Source organism: Corythoichthys intestinalis, chromosome 17 (genome assembly GCF_030265065.1).
Source record: "Corythoichthys intestinalis isolate RoL2023-P3 chromosome 17, ASM3026506v1, whole genome shotgun sequence".
NCBI classification, from domain to species: Eukaryota; Metazoa; Chordata; class Actinopteri; order Syngnathiformes; family Syngnathidae; genus Corythoichthys; species Corythoichthys intestinalis.
This window is the reverse complement of record NC_080411.1, coordinates 42,996,695-43,018,116: the sequence shown is the minus strand read 5'-3', so window position 1 is coordinate 43,018,116 and position 21,422 is coordinate 42,996,695. Positions and strand designations below refer to the sequence as shown.

Genomic DNA, 21,422 nt, shown 5'->3' with positions numbered 1-21,422 from the left:
TCGGGATAGTGAACCTACAGCGGCGGCACAGGGTACTAAGAGAGGCGGGCTGCTGCCAGACTCTCTTGCGCCATAGCGGTCCCCCGACTCAAGATGGCCTCTAACTACTTATGCCGCATACAGTAGTCCACTTTTATATAACTAGCCTTGTAAATGTGATATCTATGGTTCTCCCCGATGCGAGCCGTGGTGCGTCTTGATGACGTAGTTGGTGACCACACGCTCTTGCGGGCACCCGTAGCCACGGAGATGGCTACTGTAACGGAGGGCTGTAGTGGAAATGGTGGCGGGTCTACGGTGCAGTCCTGGTTGTTGTTCTCTGTCTTAATGTTGGCCACGTCCCCGCTGCCAGTAGCCTGGGCGCTGGTGGAGGGTCTCTACTGCGGAACGGAGGTCTGCTATGACGTTTTGGGAGTTACACGAGAGGCCTCCAAGGCAGAGATTGCTCGGGCGTACCGGCAGCTTGCACGCCGCTACCATCCGGACCGCTTCAGGCCTGGCGATCAGGGTTCGGAGGGAGAGACTCTGGAGTCTTTCCAGCAAAAGTTTTTGCTCGTTGCCACCGCCTACGAGACGTTGAAGGTAGGTTCCGTTTAGTTCCCCTTACTTTGGTATCACATCTTTGGACTTAGTGTAAATGGGGACCTTTGGGGATCAGAATATGTTTTCAAAGACTTTAGAATTGATTTTACTAGGGGAAAAATAGACAAACAAATAGGCCTAATGCAATCAAAGAGAGCAGTTATATCACGAGTTCATTTTATTAACATCATGCCTTCTAAAATGTTGCCTTCTATCCCGTCCCTCCTTTTAAAGCGATTTCAATTATCCTGTGAATTATAGCATTTTGTGCATTACTCATCACCTTGTACAGCAAACCTACAATATAATTAGCCTATCGACCTATTAAAGATGAGATAATAGCCTATCATGCATGAATTTCTGGTTTGTCTTACTTTAATTACATTTTTATGATCCATGTATGACATTTTTGTTTGCATATGTTGTAGTGATATACTTTGATACAACATGTATGCTTATTTGAAAGCCGGCCACTCGACTGTAGTCATCCTATTAAATGTTGTTCCGAACAACTAGCTTCTGGTGTTGGAAATGGAAATGCAAATAATAGCAGATAAAAAGAATGGTTTTATTTTTCCTCAATGTGGGGGTCTTCCCCGTTTTGGCTGAGCTCACCATGTATGTGTCTAAAACCCCATTGAAAATGTGTGCAGGATGAGGACAGCCGTAGGGATTATGACTACATGTTAGACCACCCTGAGGAGTACTACCAGCACTACTACACCTACTACCGTAGACGGCTTACCCCCAAAGTGGACGTCAGGATAGTAATCCTCGTCACCATATGTGCCATCTCTATCTTCCAGGTACAGTTAAGTTTAGGGCTGCAGCTATCGAATATTTTAGTAATTGAGTAATCGACTGAAAATTCTATTGATTAATCGAGTAATCGGATAAAACATTTTATTTTTTTTTAGGCAAAGAGCAATTATAAATATACATGAGAAAAAAACACATTTAATCCGATATTGAACCATTTTCAGTCAATCAGTGTCTAATTTTCGATGTACATTATTGAAAACAGCCAACAATTGCGTCTCAGATGTGACTAGAAAAAATCACTGCTTTCACTCAAAAAAACTTCTAGATCTTATAAAAAAAAAAAAAAAACATAATTCTTACCTAAAAATGTAATTACGCTTGATAATACACATCACTTGAAAGCTACTTGTTTTTCCCACGTGTTTCAATTGAATTTCCATTTGTGTCAAGCTATTTTTAAGTTCTAGTTAAGTTTTAAGTTAGTCAGACTCTAAATTGTAAGCTGCTGCCACACGAGCATTATGCGGGAGTAGTTTTTAGTAGTGATGCACGATAATACATTTTTCAACCGATATCGATAACCGATAATTACCTGCCCCTTCCACCCGATAACTGATAATGTCACGCCGATAATTCTATTCAAATATGTATGTAAAAAGGCTAAATCAAGTATATAATTATCGGATTGCATTATCGGTTGAATTTCGTTTTATCTGGATTATCTGTGTGACGTCATAATTGCCATTATCGGCCGATAATTATCGGTGACCGATATTATCGTGCATCTCTAGTTTTTAGCAACGTCGGCGTAGTTTGTAGCGGCTGTCTGCTGCAGTAAGGTTGTTTTTTTTTTTGTTTTGTTTTTTTGCTTCTTCCTCTACGCACGTGACGTCAGCGCGTTGTCCCGCATTAAAAGTAGACCGGGCAAAAGTGATGCTTGGAGCTGGCAAAATTAAACGATTCCTCAAGGTGAATAAAATTACTCTGCTCTAAAACGGTTTTAAAACTCGAGTTACTCGAGTTGCTCGAGTATTCGTTTCAGCTCTAGTTACTGTAAGTTGTAACAGGGCCTTGTATAGCTTATTTTCACCACACTGACAATCACATCTATTTATTAATGCAGTGTATGTGTATTTTATTTATTTTTTTAATTATAAAGCACTTCTGACTATAAGCCACTTCAGCCTCTTTCCGTGCCATTGACAATAACAGGCGTCCAATCATGTGTCTGTTAAAAAGTACAGTAAAACCCACTTTAAATGAGTTCATCAAGTCTATGGTTCATCACTAATAGACGCCTAATCCGTTAGAAGTGGGAGAGTGGCTGTGCATAAACATTCCTTCATTCACTGCTGACCTTCCCTGTTGAATGCAAATATATCCTCTAGAGCTGGGAATCTCTGGGCACCTTACGATTCGATTACGATTACGATTCAGAGGCTCCGATTCGATTATAAAACGATTATTGATGCACCCCCCTCCTTTTTTTTTTCTCTTTTTTTGTTTTTGTTTTGTACATGAGTTCCAAAATTGTTCAAAAATATTCTCAGGCTAAACCACACTACTATTTCAGTATCAAGTTAACATATAGCAGTAAACAAATATACAAAAATAACATTAAATAAAAAACTCCAGTCCCCATTCTGTATCAGCAGCTTTAAACTACATTCAATTAATTTAATGTTGTGAATCAACCGTTAAATTTGTTAAAATTGCTCCCGTTATTCCATAATTTCCCTTTTGTCTACTTTCGACATGTGAAAGTTTTAAAACTATTTTAAAGATAGATTCAAGTCAATATTTTACCGATTTAGGAGTATTTTAGATAAAAAGTTAAAGGGGATGTTTCGGCAAAGGGGGTGTGAGACATCAATAGAACCGTTATGCGCCAAGATAACAAATATTGATAAAGTTAACAAAAAAATCAATCACATTAATGAGCAATTATCGAAAATAGATCGAAAATGACGAACACTACCGAAAGTGTTCCGGAAACAGCCAAATGGGGCGGCGACGTCACGACAAGTGATTGAAAGTCGAGGCGGAGCTAGGTGCCATTGTTTTTTAACGACGAGAGAGTAGCGTTGGGGTTTGTTTGACCAAAACATCACAACAATGGTTCAAAACTGCTGTGCTATGTGGTGTACAAATAGTTGTTTATCGGAATATAGTATCCATGAGTTCCTGAACGCGAAAAAAAAAGCTGGACTACACAGAAAATGGGTAAAGTTCGTCCGTGCAAAGAGGGCTAATTTTCTAGACACAGCCTCCGGCACGCTTTTCTGTGGTGCGCATTTTCCAACTGAAAGCTTCTCGAACTATGGACAAGAGAAATCGGGTTTTGCTAAAAGATTGCTGCTCAAAGGAGATGCGGTGCCGACCATAGATGCACAGCCACCTAAATGTCCCGAGATATCAAGAGAGAGACGATGACTGCTAAAGGAGGCTAAAGCTACGCAAAGAAGGGAGCAGCCAAGCTTGAAATGGCCAGAGTGAGTACTCTTTTATAATTAATAAAAAAAAATGTCACGCCTTTGGATACAGGACTCGACACATGTATAAATGATCGTTCGTAAAATATATAGAACAAATCCTCTGATCCCGTTCATATTTGTGTCTGTTGGCAGAGCGAAAAGCTATGATAGCGCAATAAATTATAATTATTCTATGCATTCCTTTATCTTGCAGTCACGGTGTATCAGCTTCACAAAAAGAAATGCTAAACAAATCATTGGTGTTTCCCACACGATCTGCTGCCGATGTTTCATCAGTGTCATTGCTCCCCTCAATGACCGTTTCATTACGCTGCATTGGCGTTCGTTTGGGCTCAAATTGGTCACCTATAACACCGATTAAAGCTTTGCAACTCTCCTCGTCACCATTAGATGAACATTCGTTACGTCCTTCTACGTCGGATTCGTCGCTGAAACTAGAAACGAAATTGTCTGCCATCATCGCCGCCATTCAGTATTAAAGCACTGAGCCTTTTTCTTGTTGAAGAAACAGCCCTCACTGCCAACTCTGAATTCTCTTTTATTGACAACGAGCGGTGTTTCTTCATGAGGGAACCTGGAATATGTGCAGGACGAACACAATGCATCAGCATAAACAGCTCAAAACACACCTAATTCTCCCCACACTAGAAGGAATTATATTGATGCAGACAGGCGCTGCCCCCCTAGTGGCCGGTGGCACTCTCTTCACTTGACGTGACGTCACGCACACAATCTGCCAGATCTCGGGCGCCGGTCGTTTTAGCTTGACAATCGAGCCAAATTTCTCTCATTTTCTTGTGTGTAATTACACGAAGTGGCATGATATGAATACAAAAGGCATGCGTTTATGGATAAATGATGGAATATCAAAATTTTCCCAGGGCGCTACATCCCCTTTAATTAGGTTTGCTTGGAAAGTTCGCTACAACAGCCTTGCAGGGAAGTGTACTGCTTTAAGATGGCGGCCGTTTATAACGCCCGCATCTAGCTTTTTGTAGATGTGCTGCTAACACTACCAAATCTATAATGCATCTAGTCCTATATAAATGATATCCACCGTAACACTATATGGATGTACTTGTAGCAGCTTTTCGGCAGCAGTCAGGTATGTTGTTGTGTTTTTTTATCTCGTTGCATGAGTTGAGCTAGAGCCTTGAGTTGAGCATTGGCATTACCCGAGGGGCCGGTTAATGGGAAGCATGATGTTTAGCTACTCTCGCTCCGTTCCGTCCTGAAGACCGCGCGGCGCGCTGAGTGTTGTGTACTTCCGCTTTACTTCGCATATTTCAATAATCGGAATTTGGATGTTTGTGAATCGTTCTCGAATCTTCCACGGCCGAATCGCGAATAATCTAAGAATCGGAAATTTTGCACACCTCTAGTATCCTCCATTACTATACTGTAGTATATAGTAGTACAATTTAAAATGACCCTATGGTGTTATACTTGTATAGCGCTTTTCCACCTTTCAAGGTGCTCAAAGCGCTTTACACTACATTGCCATCTACCTACTGGTTACGCAGCACCAGGAGCAATGTGGGGTTCAGTATCTTGCCCAAGGATACTTAGGCGAGTGTATCAGGGCAGAGAATCGAATCCACAATCTCTGTGTTGGGGGACAACTACTCTACCACTGAGCCACCCATTTTAAATGACACCAGTTAACTGAGTATCAATGCTTTCGCAATCCAGTATCATATCTGCATAAAAAATTTCTGTATCGATACTTTTTACAACCCTACTAAAGACATACATACATCAATCCACATATGAGCCGCACTGAACTAAACCGAAGGGTTCAAAGCGGAGGAAAAACAGTAGTTTAAACTCAGGATTGTATATTACAGTTGATCAATTCTATTCTGTGATATAGAAACTATAGTGATCCCTCGCTATTTCACACTTCAAACACGCCCTCAGTCCGTCGCATTGTTTTTTTTTCTATTTGAAAAAATACAGTATTTCATTTAAAAATGTTAAGTTATATGCATTTATACATGTACAAATCATTGTTTTCTTTTAAGCGCACTGCTGGCCATTGTTGGCACCCCTGCAATTCTGTGAGATAACGCTCAGTTTCTCCCAGAAAACGATTGCAATTACAAATGCTTTGGTAGTAATATCTTCATTTATTTTGCTTGCAATGAGAAATCACAAAAGAGTATGAAAAGAAATTAAGTCATTATCATTTTAAACTGAATTCCCAAAATGGACCGGCCAAAAGTATTGGCACCCTCAGCCTAATACTTGGTAGCACAACCTTTAGACAAAATAACTGAGAACAATCGCTTCTGGTATCCATCAACGAGTTTCTTACAATGCTCTGCTGGTAATTTTAGACCATTCTTCTTTGGCCAACTGCTCAAGGTCTCTGAGATTTGAAGGATGCCTTCTCCAAACTGCCTTTTTCAGATCTCTCCACAGGTGTTCTATGGGATTCAGGTCTGTATTCATTGATGGCCACTTTAAAAGTCTCCAGTGCTTTCTCTCAAACCATTTTCTAGTGCTTTTTGAAGTGTGTTTTGGGTCATTGTCCTGCTGGAAGACCCATGACCTCTGAGGGAGACCCAGCTTTCTCGCCCCAAAACATCAGGTCGCCATGTTTGACTGTGGGGACCGTGTTCTTTTCTTTGAAGGCCTCATTTTTTTCCTGTAAACTATGTTGATGCCTTTTCCAAAAATCCAGAAAACATTCTTCCAAAACATTTTTGGCTTTCTCAGGTAAGTTTTGGCAAACTCCAGCCTGGCTTTTTTATGTCTCTGGGTCAGAAGTGGGGTCTTCCTGGGTATCCTACCATAGAGTCCCTTTTCATTCAGACGCCGATGGATAGTATGGGTTGACTTTGTTGTACCCTTGGACTGCGGGACAGCTTGAACTTGTTTGGATGTTAGTCAAGGTTCTTTATCCACCATCCGCACAATCTATAGTCGATATCTCTCGCCAACTTTTCTTTTCCGTCCACATCTAGTGAAGTTAGCCACAGTGCCATGGGCTTTACACTTATTGATGACACTGCGCACGGTAGACACAGGAACATTCAGGTCTTTGGAGATGGACTTGTAGCCTTGAGATTGCCATTACTTCCTCACAATCTGGCTTAAGTCCTCAGATAGTTCTTTGGTCTTTTTTCTTTTCTCCATGCTCATTGTGGTACACACAAGGACACAGGACAGAGCGTGAGTCAACTTTAATCCATTTTAAGTGGCTGCAGGTGTGATTTAGTTATTGCCACCATCTGTTATGTGCCACAGGTAAGTCACAGGTGCTGTTAATTACACTGATTAGAGACGCATCACATGATTTTTCAAAGGGTGCCAATACTTTTGATCGGCCCATTTTTGGAGTTTTGGATAAAATGATCATGATTTAATTTTTTCCCATTCTCTTTTGTGTGTGTTCATTGCAAGCAAAATAAATGAAGCTGTTACAACCAAAGCATTTGTAATTGCATTCAGTCTCCAGGAGAAATTGAGCTTTATCTGACAGAACTACAGGGGTGCCAATACTTTTGGCCAGCAGTGTAGTAGTGAATCTTAAATTAGAATGAATACATTGATCACACCTAAAAAAATATATATATACAGTGCCTTGCAAAAGTATTCAGCCCCCTTGAACCTTGCAACCTTTCGCCACATTTCAGGCTTCAAACATAAAGATATAAAATTTTAATTTTTTGTCAAGAATCAACAACAAGTGGGACACAATCGTAAAGTGGAACAACATTTATTGGATAATTTAAACTTTTTTAACAAATAAAAAACTGAAAAGTGGGGCGTGCAATATTATTCGGCCCCCTTGCGTTAATACTTTGTAGCGCCACCTTTTGCTCCAATTACAGCTGCAAGTCGCTTGGGGTATGTTTCTATCAGTTTTGCACATCGAGAGACTGACATTCTTGCCCATTCTTCCTTGCAGAACAGCTCGAGCTCAGTGAGGTTGGATGGAGAGTGTTTGTAAACAGCAGTCTTCAGCTCTTTCCACAGATTCTCGATTGGATTCAGGTCTGGACTTTGACTTCGCCATTCTAACACCTGGATACGTTTATTTTTGAACCATTCCATTGTAGATTTGGCTTTATGTTTTGGATCATTGTCCTGTTGGAAGATAAATCTCCGTCCCAGTCTCAGGTCTTGTGCAGATACCAACAGGTTTTCTTCCAGAATGTTCCTGTATTTGGCTGCATCCATCTTCCCGTCAATTTTAACCATCTTCCCTGTCCCTGCTGAAGAAAAGCAGGCCCAAACCATGATGCTGCCACCACCATGTTTGACAGTGGGGATGGTGTGTTCAGGGTGATGAGCTGTGTTGCTTTTACGCCAAACATATCGCTTTGCATTGTGGCCAAAAAGTTCAATTTTGGTTTCATCTGACCAGAGCATCTTCTTCCACATGTTTGGTGTGTCTCCCAGGTGGCTTGTGGCAAACTTTAAACAAGACTTTTTATGGATATCTTTGAGAAATGGCTTTCTTCTTGCCACTCTTCCATAAAGGCCAGATTTGTGCGGTGTACGACTGATTGTTGTCCTATGGACAGACTCTCTCACCTCAGCTGTAGATCTCTGCAGTTCATCCAGAGTGATCATGGGCCTCTCAGCTGCATCTCTGATCAGTTTTCTCCTTGTTTGAGAAGAAAGTTTGGAAGGACGGCCGGGTCTTGGTAGATTTGCAGTGGTCTGATGCTCCTTCCATTTCAATATGATGGCTTGCACAGTGCTCCTTGAGATGTTTAAAGTGCCTGTGACACGAAAAACCATGTTTATTTCATAATACACGCGGTATTTTATGCCCCTGAATGATATGGACCGCTTGGATGTGTATGGAAGCGATCGCTATATTTATTTAGTTTTTTGAATCCCGCGCCATGAAAATGAGTGACTTGCGGCTTCGGTCTTGCATTGAGGAGGAGGGCGCTGTGACGTGTATGGTAGAAGACGTTCTCTTCACTATACAGTGTACTGTTGTGTATGAGGACGAAGGATTCAGCTGATTTTGCGGATTAATACTTTTATTTTTTGCATCACGCCAGCCAAACGGCTGCAGAAAAATCATTCTGTATGCGGGAGAGGCGTATGCGCCTTTTTGGAGTTTCAAAAGGTTCCCATTCACCGTGGATATTTACTGTGGGACCATTGGACTTACAAGGAAGTGAGTAAACATCTTGTTTTGTATTATGTCAAATACGAATACAGTGATTACAAAGTAAACACTATAAAATTCCTTTAAATAAAGGACTACTTACGTTTGATCATTGATAGGCATGTAAAAAGCTATCCTCATGCTCATTAGCAGTTAGCTGTTAGCGCGTTAGCTACACAACAACTCCAGCCACCCTCCTCCAGGGAACGAACTGTAAATTGCTCTCTGCCGGGCGGTTTGCCGATCCGCAAAGAAACTCGACAACCGGGTCGTCATGTCAAATAATCCAGGCTAGTTATGTGTGATTTTCCACTTCGAAGACTTTGAAACATCCCTCGGTTCGGGTTAGCATGTCGGCTAGCTGTCACTCCTTCTGGTCTGTTTACATTCTCCGAAGCCGGGGAAGGGAGATTACATATGTCCGATTTAGGTGTCATAAAATATCGTTCGGGAGGTGTGACAGTAAAGGTGAAGTCGACTGTTTTGACCATTATGGAGTAATTTTGCCATTTCGTCTTGAATAAATGGATTTTTATTATTTTATATTCCATTTAGCACAAGATTGTTATTTGTCATGACCATGCCATTTATTTAGCAATTGGGGAAAGTACTTGGGTAAAAAGAATATCCTGTAAAAATATTGAAGTAAAGAGACAGAAACAATGACATTTTGCCGCTCTCTTCGTCGTGTTTTCCTCATTGTGAATAGTTCCCCCTCGACGGGCTGACTGGTCCTTCTCAAGCCATTTATATAGCTATTGGGGAAAAATACTTGGATAAAAAGAATATCCTGTAAAAATATTGGGAGTAGAGAGACTGAAACAATGACATTTTGCAGCTCTCTTCGTCGCGTTTTCCTCGTTCTGAACAATTCCCCCTCAATGGGCTGAATAGTAAAACCGATGAGCCTCGTCTACCGCTGACGTCATCCACCTGTTGGGGACGCTAAAGCCCTATAATGGTAGGCGTGGCTAACCGGCAGATTAAAAGACTAATTTCTCGTCATCTGCGCTTTGCTAAATTGTTGTATATAGTCGAATCGTCTCAAAATATGATTCTAATTCACATAATAATGCCATTTAAGACCTTTTTTCTGGTGTCATATGCTCTTTAAAGCTTGGGAAATCTTTTTGTATCCAAATCCGGCTTTAAACTTCTCCACAACAGTATCTCGGACCTGCCTGGTGTGTTCCTTGGTTTTCATAATGCTCTCTGCACTTTAAACAGAACCCTGAGACTATCACAGAGCAGTTGCATTTATACGGAGACTTGATTACACACAGGTGGATTCTATTTATCATCATCGGTCATTTAGGACAACATTGGATCATTCAGAGATCCTCACTGAACTTCTGGAGTGAGTTTGCTGCACTGAAAGTAAAGGGGCCGAATAATATTGCACGCCCCACTTTTCAGTTTTTTATTTGTTAAAAAAGTTTAAATTATCCAATAAATGTTGTTCCACTTCACGATTGTGTCCCACTTGTTGTTGATTCTTGACAAAAAAATTTAATTTCATATCTTTGTTTGAAGCCTGAAATGTGGCGAAAGGTTGCAAGATTCAAGGGGGCCGAATACTTTTGCAAGGCACTGTATATATATTTTTTTAATGTAAATAAGCTCTCCCTCTATTTTGCTGATTTTCGTTTCCCCATTAACCGTAAAAAAACAAAGGATCACTGTATATAAAAACTTGTAATAATAGTCTTGTTTTATAATTGAATAATCCGCGCTTGCTGGCAACATGCAAAACTGGTTATTCTTGGTAAGACACACAAGACGATAAAATGTGGCGTCCTCTTCTCCCGTCGCCAGTATTACAGTTGGCACAGCAGCTACAACGAGGCCATCAACTGCCTGGCGAATGTCCCTAAATACCGCATCCAGGCCACCATTATAGCCAAGGAGCAGGGCCTCCTGAACCGCACCAAGGAGAAGGGCAAGAACCGGCGCTCCAAAGAAGAGATACGGGAACAGGAGGAGGAAGTGATTCGTGACATTATCAAAACAAAGATCGACATCAAAGGTGGCTACCAGAAACCCAACCTGTCGGACATCCTGCTGTGTCAAATACTGCTGTTCCCCTGTTACTTGATAAGCTACGTGGCCTGGTATGTTTCCTGGGTATACCACTTCACCATCTGCAGAGAGGAGTACGGCGACCAGGAGAAGCTTTACATCATCAGGTCAGTTGTTTTTGTAAGCTCAATTCCAATGTAGTTTAATTACATCAACGATTCAGTCTGTCACCTTCTGTTTTTTCTTCTTGTGTCTACTGTTTTCTTTCTTTTTTTTTTTTTTTTTTGCAACATTAGGAGATACATGAAGATATCTCAGTCTCAATTTGATAGTATGGATGAACTCACCAGGCAGTCCTTCTTGGAAAAACAGCTCTGGATTAAAGAAAACTACGAGGTTTGTAACAAGAAAAATACTATTTTTCAACCAGGCTGTCTCCATGCCCAATAAGTTAAATATATGGCTAAGTGGATAGACAAAAAACGTAACATTAACAGTAATTGACTAAATTTAGTGTGCAAGCCTGTGCAGAGGTGAGGAGTAATGTGTTACATTTATTCTGTTGCATATACTTGAGTGTTTTTTTGAGAAAAATGTAGTTTTACCACGCCATACTTTTTACTTGAGTAGATTTATGAAGAAACGCTGCTCTTACTCTGCCAGTAGGGCTACACTAGTAGTCGTTACATTTTTCCTCTTTCTTGTGCATATTAGACTTTATTTCTTACACTGAGATGCCAACAGTGGCTCTACCAGTTTCACCAATGAGACGTGATGACAATAATCACATGACTGTATAATACCAATCAGACATAACAAAACAGTCACATGACCACACACAAGCTTATCATAGGAGGTCCAATGATCACGCTGTCATGTTTGAACACGTGGCGTCTTTAAAGCGGCGTAGAAAATAAACCTCAGGTAGTCCCCGGGTTTTGTCGAACCCGACTTATAGAGGGGCAAATAAGTATTTAGTCAACCACTAATTGTGCAAGTTCTCCCACTTGAAAATATTAGAGAGACCTGTAATTGTCAACATGGGTAAACCTCAACCATGAGAGACAGAATGTGGAAAAAAAACAGAAAATCCCATTGTTTGATTTTTAAAGAATTTATTTGCAAATCATGGTGGAAAATAAGTATTTGATTGATACCAAAAGTTCATCTCAATACTTTGTTATGTACCCTTTGTTGGCAATAACGGAGGCCAAACGTTTTCTGTAACTCTTCACAAGCTTTTCACACACTGTTGCTGGTATTTTGGCCCATTCCTCCATGCAGTTCTCCTCTAGAGCAGTGATGTTTTGGGGCTTTAGTTGGGCAACAAGGATTTTCAACTCCCTCCTCACCACGTGGCGTCAAAATGATAACAAGAACGGGGAGCAAAAATCCCAGAACCACACAGAGGGACCTAGTGAATGACCTACAGAGAGCTGGGACCACAGTAACAAAGGCTACTATCAGTAACACAATGCGCCGCCAGGGACTCAAATCCTGCACTGCCAGACGTGTCCCCCTGCTGAAGAAAGTAAAAGTCCAGGCCCGTCTGCGGTTCGCTAGAGAGCAGTTGGATGATCCAGAAGAGGACTGGGAGAAAGTGTTATGGTCAGATGAAACCAAAACTTTTTGGTATAAAACACAGGTTCTCTTGTTTGGAGGAAAAAAAATACTGAATTGCACCATACCCACTATGAAGCATGGGGGTGGAAACATCATGCTTTGGGGCTGTTTTTCTGCAAAGGGACCAGGACGACTGATCTGTGAAAAGGAAAGAATGAATGGGGCCATGTATCGAGAGATTTTGAGTGAAAATCCCCTTCCATCAGCAAGGGCATTGAAGATGAGATGTGACTGGGTCTTTCAGCATGACAATGATCCCAAACACACAGCCAGGGCAACAAAGGTGTGGCTTCGTAAGAAGGATATCACGGTCCTGGAGTGGCCTAGCCAGTCTCCAGGTCTCAACCCCATAGAAAATCTGCGGAGGGAGTTGAAAGTCCATGTTGCCCAACGACAGCCCCAAAACATCACTGCTCTAGAGGAGATCTGGATGGAGGAATAGGCCAAAATACCAGCAACAGTGTGTGAAAAGCTTGTGAAGAGTTACAGAAAACGTTTGGCCTCCGTTATTGCCAACAAAGGGTACATAACAAAGTATTGAGATGAACTTTTGGTACAGGGTCCCCCCAGGATTGATACATCTAAATTCAAGACTTTTAAGACCTTTTTTTAATGCCATTTCAACTGAAAATTAATACTTTTCTCGCACCCATTATTTAGATAATATTGAATCATATTAAAAAATAAAGCACCGAACATCAAATTTAACCTCAATTACTAAGTGTGTTTGACAAAAGAATGCACATTTATTGAAGATACAATTAAAACACATTTAAATATAAGGTCTTTCAGAATTTTTTTTCCTCAGGATAAAATGGATTTTACACTATTATTGTAAAGCAACTTCAGAAATTACATTTGCAATACAACAGGTTTCCCTTTTAAGAGGACCTAGTCAAGGTGGTAGGTAGGTGATTGTCAAGTTGGCCACCTTAACTGTAAAGTGCTTACAATTGGCAGTGAAAGTTTAAAAAACAGCCACTAAATGGCAGTAGTTTACCATTAATTACCACAAAATAAAAAGCTACACATGACCATTTCCCTTGGTAATCGTTTTTTTCTAATCACATTACAAGAAGTATACAAAACACATGTTAATCCTTTGTTAGCTATTGAAGACATTTCTTTTAATCAGATAGAGAAAATCCATACTCTTATTTAATCAAGAAAAACATTTAAATATACCAGGAGGTGTTTTACTATCACCTACATTATAATTTGCCTATCACCATGCCATGTTATTCAGATCAACGTTACCTCGCACTCGTTCCAATAATAGACAGTGTCAACCGTGTTGTGTATCTGAGAATGATGGTGAATCTACGACTCCGGTTTATCCATGCTAAGGCTAGTGCACCTGCCAATACCCCGATGAACATGGCTAACTCTTGAGTTAAAACTGCGAAATTCACATTCATTCGAAAGGCAAACCGTGCAGGAATACATTATTGCATCTAACACATTTTAATTGGAGAAATTGGCAACTTACTTTGAAATGTTAAGCAGGTCCACTGCCTTCGCATGACCCATAAACTGCGACCCAACGTATCTGGATGCGACTTGGTCGCCGATCCAATACCTCACATGCTGGTCCAACTGTTTGGACTTGGTTGTCTGTTGAGGCTTTCGTCGAACATTACAACTAAGGCATCTGAGCAGTTCCTTACGTTAGCACACAGCACTGTGCGATTGCCTGCTGTTGTGACGTTGATGCTAATGATGCTAACGGCGCGCACGCACGAGGTGCAGTGCATCGTAAAACTTCTACGCGTCATCTTTGTTATGGATTAAAAAAAAAAAAAACTTTGTCAAGGATATAATTTAGGTTGCAGAGATGTTCTTGAAAATTAAAACCACGGTGAAAAAATTCCAGACTTACGACAGCTAATTTAATACTTTAAATACCTTTAATAATGGAAAACTAAATTCAATGCTTTTTTAATACTTTTAATAACCCGCGGGTACCCTGCGGTATTGACTAAATACTTATTTTCCACCATGATTTGCAAATAAATTATTTAAAAATCAAACAATGTGATTTTCCGTTTTTTTTTTCCATATTCTGTCTGTCATGGTTGAGGTTTAACCATGTTGACAATTACAGGCCTCTCTAATATTTTCAAGTGGGAGAACTTGCACAATTAGTCCATTTACGATGATGGACTGTTTCTTCCTCGGCTCTAAGATCTAGTAGCAATTTTAATTTCGTTATGTTTTCAGTTTAATTTTGTTATTTTTCCAGTTTGCTATGATGATAATTGCGATGCTTGCTTACCGATTTTCGTCTTACTGGGAATAAAGAGGAAATGACAATCGGCCCGCCATGATATTTACATCATCAGCCTCTCTGTGACCCGGGAATTATTGGCTGCTTCCATACATGCCGCATCCCGGTTAAATCCCGGACATTATACTTGGACGCGACCCGGTTAATGTCCATGTTATCTATGTATCGGTCGACCCGGGAAATTGCTGTCAGACATGAGGGCTGGCTGTTTAAATCCCGGGAGTTAAGCGTACATCTGAAAGGGGTTTATGTTTTTTGATCGTTATTTTGGGATTTAAAGGGTATTTAGGGGTTCTCAAAGGGTTAATTCCGACTTGCTCAGAAATTAAGGTTTCACAGCCAGAGTAGGAACGGAACTCGTTTGTAACCCGGGAACTACCTTTGTTTAACATCATTTCAATATTACTCGAAAGTTCGGATTTCAGCCTCTCTCCCCAGTTTTTATTTTGCACCGACCACGAAAAACCAGGGATAGGATCATTTAAATTTAATGGTAGGAAATATGTTTCCTCCACTACAGGTAATGTTTTGTTTCTGTAGATATCTCTAGGCAGAATTAGATTATTTGTGAGTAGGTTTTGGGGGGCCCAATGTGGTCATGATAGGTTATATACAATAGGTTATACAGGCATGAAAATCTCTCACCTTTCGGCGAAATTCGCCGTTTTGAAGTCAAAAAGGATGACCTACGTGAATCGTGTAGATCCGAGGAGAAAATTTTTAAGGGGGGCGGGGGGGTCGTTTGTAGGCATGTGCCAGTTACCTTCACGGATTACCATGCTATGAAAACGTCGCGGTTACAAAACCACTAAAATTTTCCGTCATACAGTAGTACGTATTTGTTATTTTTCATGTGTCGAAAATGCAGCCAGAATTAGCTTGGCGCGACAGCGCTTACCCCTTCCCCTGTTTGATGCTGCGTGTGTCAGTGACGCTATTCCAGCAAACCCAAAAACAAGCACTCCAAACGCAAGGCGTAAATTCTTCAATTTATTGATCTCTCAAATCGTGGTAACTGAAATATACCAAATGAATACATTTAAAACGTTGTACACTCGTATTTTTCCACATGTGAGTAGCTTCAACAGTTTAGCTTCATGAAAAAGTTCGTCAAAAACAAAACACACATTTTCCTTTCAAATTCAATACACAAAGTTACTAAAAACTTACAAAGACGAATGATAGGCAAGGCTTAGCTAGGACAGCAACTTCATTGAGGTTAATCACAGCCGCTGAGAGAGAAACAAGTTTGTATGCGGGGAGGAAAAAAAAAAAAAAGAGCGTCAAAGATCGCTAATTGCGACAGATGATCTTGTACTAAGCACAAATTCACATTCGCTGGAGGAGGTAAAGTATCACTCCCAATTGTTTTTAGATGAATGCATTTGCCAGCATATTGAATTTAGTGAGTAATGGTTTTCGTTTTCATATTTTGTGGTATGACAAAGTTACTGCCGTTCGTTGCAGCTTGCGTTGAACACTGCCGAAACGTCCGGTGAAAAAATAGCTCCCGTTAAGGTAGCGTCAAGCTTGTGTATTTAACGGTAATATAAAAGCAGTGTTGTCAATAACGCGGTATCGTAATGCGTAACTAATCTGATTACTTTCTTTCAGTAAAGAACAATCTAACGCGTTCATTTTTCTAAATCAGTAATCTGAGTAAAATTACTTTCCTTGATGCCTGTGCGTTACTATTTTGTTATTGCCCCATAATGTGTGTAGAATGAAGAATACTTTAGTCATGGGAGTGACATCACATGTCACATTTTTTAATCGGGGATGGAACAAAAAGGGTCACGTGTATTACCATGATGCGTGAGCGCTGGGAGTTTGCGGCCAAAACAACATAGCCTTGCTACCTCTCCAGGATGCAATGAAATAGGCAGGAGATATACTACAAACGGCTGCATTTGCACACTGGAAACACAGCCATTACTTCACATTTTTGTCCAGTAAAGATAACAAAAATATCTCCGTGCGCTGCAAACTTTGCGCTGGCTCAAAAAGACTGTCCACCGCTATAAGCATCCAATTCAAGCACCACTTGGAATTACAGCACAACAGGTAACACGACAGCCAGGACTTTTTGATACTGCTCGTGCTCAATCCTCGGTTCAAGCTCAGTTGTTGTTGAGGGTTTTGAAAGCTTAGGTTTAAAGAAATTCTAAATATCCATCTTGCCTCCTCAGCTGTAGTTTTGGCTAAGCAATGCAAACGGCTGTCTCTAAGGTTCTACAGTAACATGATCTGTTCGAAAAATAATTTGGACCCATTATGAAATACTTTGAAGGATTCCTGTTCATTTTATTCATTTGTGTTGTTTGTTTTATTGCTCTAAAACTTTTATAGACAACATTTAAGGGCCATATTCAATGGTCTTTATTTTAAAGGGGAAGTTCAGAATTTTTTACATTAGGCTTAATCTTTGAGTTAGCCGGGGTTTAATTAGTCGTTGGAAATTATTTGAACAAATTCTGTGCAGTTTGACAGTTATTTGTTAGTTTCAGGGCTCCGGAGTGGCTAAGCTAGCGCGAGTCAATGGTGGTTGAAATCAACTCCTTCAACTAATTAAACCCCCGTTAACTCAAATATTAAGCCTTATGTGAAAAATTAAAATGGTCATATTCGCCACATGTAGGACGTTTTGCCGACGGCGGACATTTTGGCAGAACGCCGAAACATATTTCCTCCACACCTTTCTCACCTTTTTAACCCCTGACCCATTTTCATGCCTGGTTATAGTACATAATAATAATAACTAGAAACTGCAATTTCTGGAGAAATTACTCTGGGTATTTGCTGTGTGGAGATATAGATCTTAGCCCCACCCAGATTTGTATGGGGACATTTCACGGACAATATCAGGTCACTTTCTGTTGATTTAGGGACATTTGGGGGACACGTCCTGGTCATATCAGGTCATTTAGGGATATTTGGGGGACACGTCCTGGTCACATCAGGTCGTTTGGGGTGGTCATATCAGGTCATTTGGGGGCGTGTCCTAGTCATATCAGGTCATTAGGGGACATTTGGGGGGTGCGGCTTGATCATATCAGGTCATAGGGGGACATTTGAGGGGCACAGCTTGATCATATCAGGTCATAGGGGGACATTTGGGGGGCGTGACCTAGTAATTACAGATCTTTTGGGGGCGTGGCCTGGTCATATCAGGTCATTTAAGGACATTTGGGGGACGTGTCTTGATCATATCAAGTCATTTGGGGACATTTGGGGGGCGTGTCCTGGTCATATCACGTCATTTGGGGACATTTGGGGGGCGTGGCCTGGTCATATCAGGTCATTTGGGGACATGTGGTGGGTGTGTCCTAGTCATATCAGGTCATTTGGGGACTTCTGGGGGGGTGTCTTAGTCATATCAGGTCATTTGGGGGGACACGTCCTATTGATATTTGGTCATTTCTTGTTGATTTGGGGTGCGCCGAAGAAATCCCATTCAAAAAAAAAAACAGAATAACACTATCTTTTTTCAAAGAGCCAGATAACAACAGTTCATATCGATGACGTTTTGCTGAGAGGGGGAAAAAATGTTTTTAAAAAAAATCTAACATTGTAAGCAGTTACTCTCCGAATCCTTTTTTACTTGTACTAGAGTAAATTTTGGGGATGGCTACTTTTACCTGGGTAATGTTATTTTGAGGGAACCCTACTCTTACTTTAATAATTTGTTTCGCTACTCTACGCACCTCTGTTTTGTGCTGCCTGACAACACATTCTTATGTTGAAAGAATGTAGGGACAGTGAATGTAAACCCTACTCTTGTGCCTTCTCAAGCTGTACAAAGCAGAGCAGGAAGAAGAGATGAAGGCGAAAATGGCAACCGACCCAAAGATGAAAAGGTACAGACGCTGGAGGAAAAACGAAGGACCCGGACGGTTAACCTTCATCGACGATTGACAGCCAAAGTTGTGACCTGCGCACGTGCCTCAATGCCAAGTACATACATGGATCACATGCAAGTGACATGTTTGGACATACATGCAGAACTGCTATTTTTGTAAGAAATATTTTCATAGAAAGAGGACAACTAAGCGGAATAAACTGCCAGCTGCAGAGGAAATGTTTACATTCTCTTTCACTACAATTAATTTAAGTGTTTGTCAAGTGTTTCATTCGTTGGATTATTTTTATTGTTCAAAGCACACATCAGGTTTCTTGGCGTGACCCAAATATAGAAAAAAACGGTGTGTCATGTTTTTTCATGTGGCTGTTTTCGCAAAGTTGCTCAAAACATACTTTAGGCCAGGAAGCACCAGGCTAAACCTTCCAAAAATGTGTCAGGACTTTGTCTTCGCCTTAAACATGTCAGAAATAATTTACTTTGATATTCAAAAAATATGTTCAGGTCTGATGCTTTTTACAAAAATTCAGTTGCTCACAGAATAACCTTTAGACCAAACAAGCATGCATTGGAACTCTTGGTATGGCCCAAACATACCACTAACCTCGACAAAAGGACACTTTTTTTAAAGGGTATTTTGTGACATTTTTTGTGGTCGGAGCTTATGCCCTTTTTTAAAAAAAAATAATAAATAAACAATCAAAGTTGCTCAAAAAGAACATTCAGGTGAGCTCGGGGAAGACATCCAAGCATGCATCAGAAGACTACAGTCCAGATATGTTTAAAAAGTCACTTTTTTCAGGTCGTGAGGAACTGGATGCTCTTAGAGCAAAGCTAGAATTGGGCAGCTTTAACTTAAACCTTAAAGGCCTTCAACATGAAGCAATTGTCAAAGAATCACAACATTTGAAAAATAAGGTCTTAATGGAACCTTTTTTTCCAAAATTTGTAAAAGAAAAGAAAAATATAAATGTACGGAGCCCCTAAAGGGGCCCCTAAAGACATAAAATAAATTTAAGCAATCTGGTGGTGTTAACTAGAACCGATCTGGTATTAGCATTATACAGCATTTCAGCTACCGCACTTTTGCTATGCAAGTTAGCCAATTGTTGCAATTGGCTAACTTGCATAGCAAAAGTCCGCTAGCTTAAATGCTATATAATGCTAATGTTTACAACAATGGCGTACCCAAAGAATTAAGTCACTTTTGCTCATTAATATTCATGACCTTAGCAACTGTTGATAGGCACCCGTTTGTCCCTAATAGTAAATGCATGGAAATAGTGTACAAACGAGATGTTTACTGAGCTAAACCTACCACTTCTGTCCGAAAATGATGTCCCTGGTGCCAAATTCACTGGTAAAGATGTGGAGAAACATACAATAGTTCAGTCAAAGAGATGGCTTGAGTGTTGAGGCCTGAAAAAGATGGGTGGGAAAAAGAGCCGACCTGATCCAGAGGTAGCTTTTTTATCAACACCTTTTTCTTGTGTGCATTGCCTTACGCCACTGACAATGACTTTCTCCTGTTTCAACACGCTATCCTTTACCACCATACGCCCTATCTTTCTTATACTGTATATTATATCCTCTGGTTGTTTTAAGTCTCTGACCATTCTTGGAGGTAATTTACCTTGCTATTTTTGTGTAGCGATCGCAAATGCTACCAGTGACAGCCACCGAACAGTTTTAATTTTTTCATTAATAACATCTTAAATCTATAATTTATTTACACTTCCCCCTTACTAAAGTTGTGTTTTTACAACTGAAAAGGTAACAACAGTGGCAGTCAGATAGCATTTTAATTTTTTCAGGTCATTCATTGTCAGACAGAAGCAGCACGGCAAAACGCCACACTAAAAAAATAAATATAAATATCAAAATGGCTTACCTCTTCGTCTGTAGGATCATGGCCCCAACAAAATGTTTACTGCATATGAAATGTGAATGTCTTCACCCTGCTGGCGTTAAACTGATCTTTTGGACATCCGCAGAAATTGATCCATTGTTTACATTTTTTTCCTCTGAGTTTTTGGCTTCGGGAAACGTATGAAGAAAACATCCTTCATATGTCGTAATATCTAGAGTCGTTTCTACAAGTTCCATAGCAGCAGTGTTGATTTGGCATGTTCTTTTTAGAAAGATTACCGGCAGAAAACAAGCAGTACAAGCATTGGTTGTATGCGAGCGCGCTTCTATGTTGACCCCTTTCCAGTTTACGATGGTGACGTCACGCAGCCTTGCGGTCTAAAAATAGCATTTGTGCAGTACGCTATTGGGCAGCTTTTAATTAACCCGTAAAGGCCTTCAACATGAAGCAATTGTCAGAGAATCCAAAAACTTGAATTTTTTTTCTCCAAATTTGTAAAAGAAAAAAGAAAAGAAAAGAAAAATCAAAATTGACGGCGCCCCTAAAGGGGCTTAAAATAAATTTAAGCAATCTGGTGGTGCATGCCAGAAACAATCTGGTATTAGCATTATACAGCATTTAAGCTAGCGGCAATTGGCTAATTTGCATAGCGAAAGTCCGCTAGCTTAAACGCTATATAATGCTAATGTTTACAACAACTGGCTAACTTGCATAGCAAAAGTCTAAAAGCTAACTTAAATGCAATATAATGCTAAGGTTTACCAGATTGCTTAAATTTATTTCATTTC

General features: G+C 40.3%; 1 protein-coding gene across 1 annotated transcript; it reads left to right on the top strand.

Annotated features, from left to right (window-relative positions):
* On the top strand, nt 1-19,552 carry dnajc25 (DnaJ (Hsp40) homolog, subfamily C, member 25). Its single transcript, XM_057819721.1, has 5 exons — nt 1-582; nt 1,236-1,388; nt 10,792-11,162; nt 11,292-11,391; nt 18,698-19,552. Exons 1-5 carry the CDS (start codon nt 178-180, stop codon nt 18,818-18,820), a joined length of 1,152 nt encoding a protein of 383 aa, XP_057675704.1. The 5' UTR covers nt 1-177; the 3' UTR covers nt 18,821-19,552.
* Nucleotides 19,553-21,422: the final 1,870 nt, after the last annotated feature.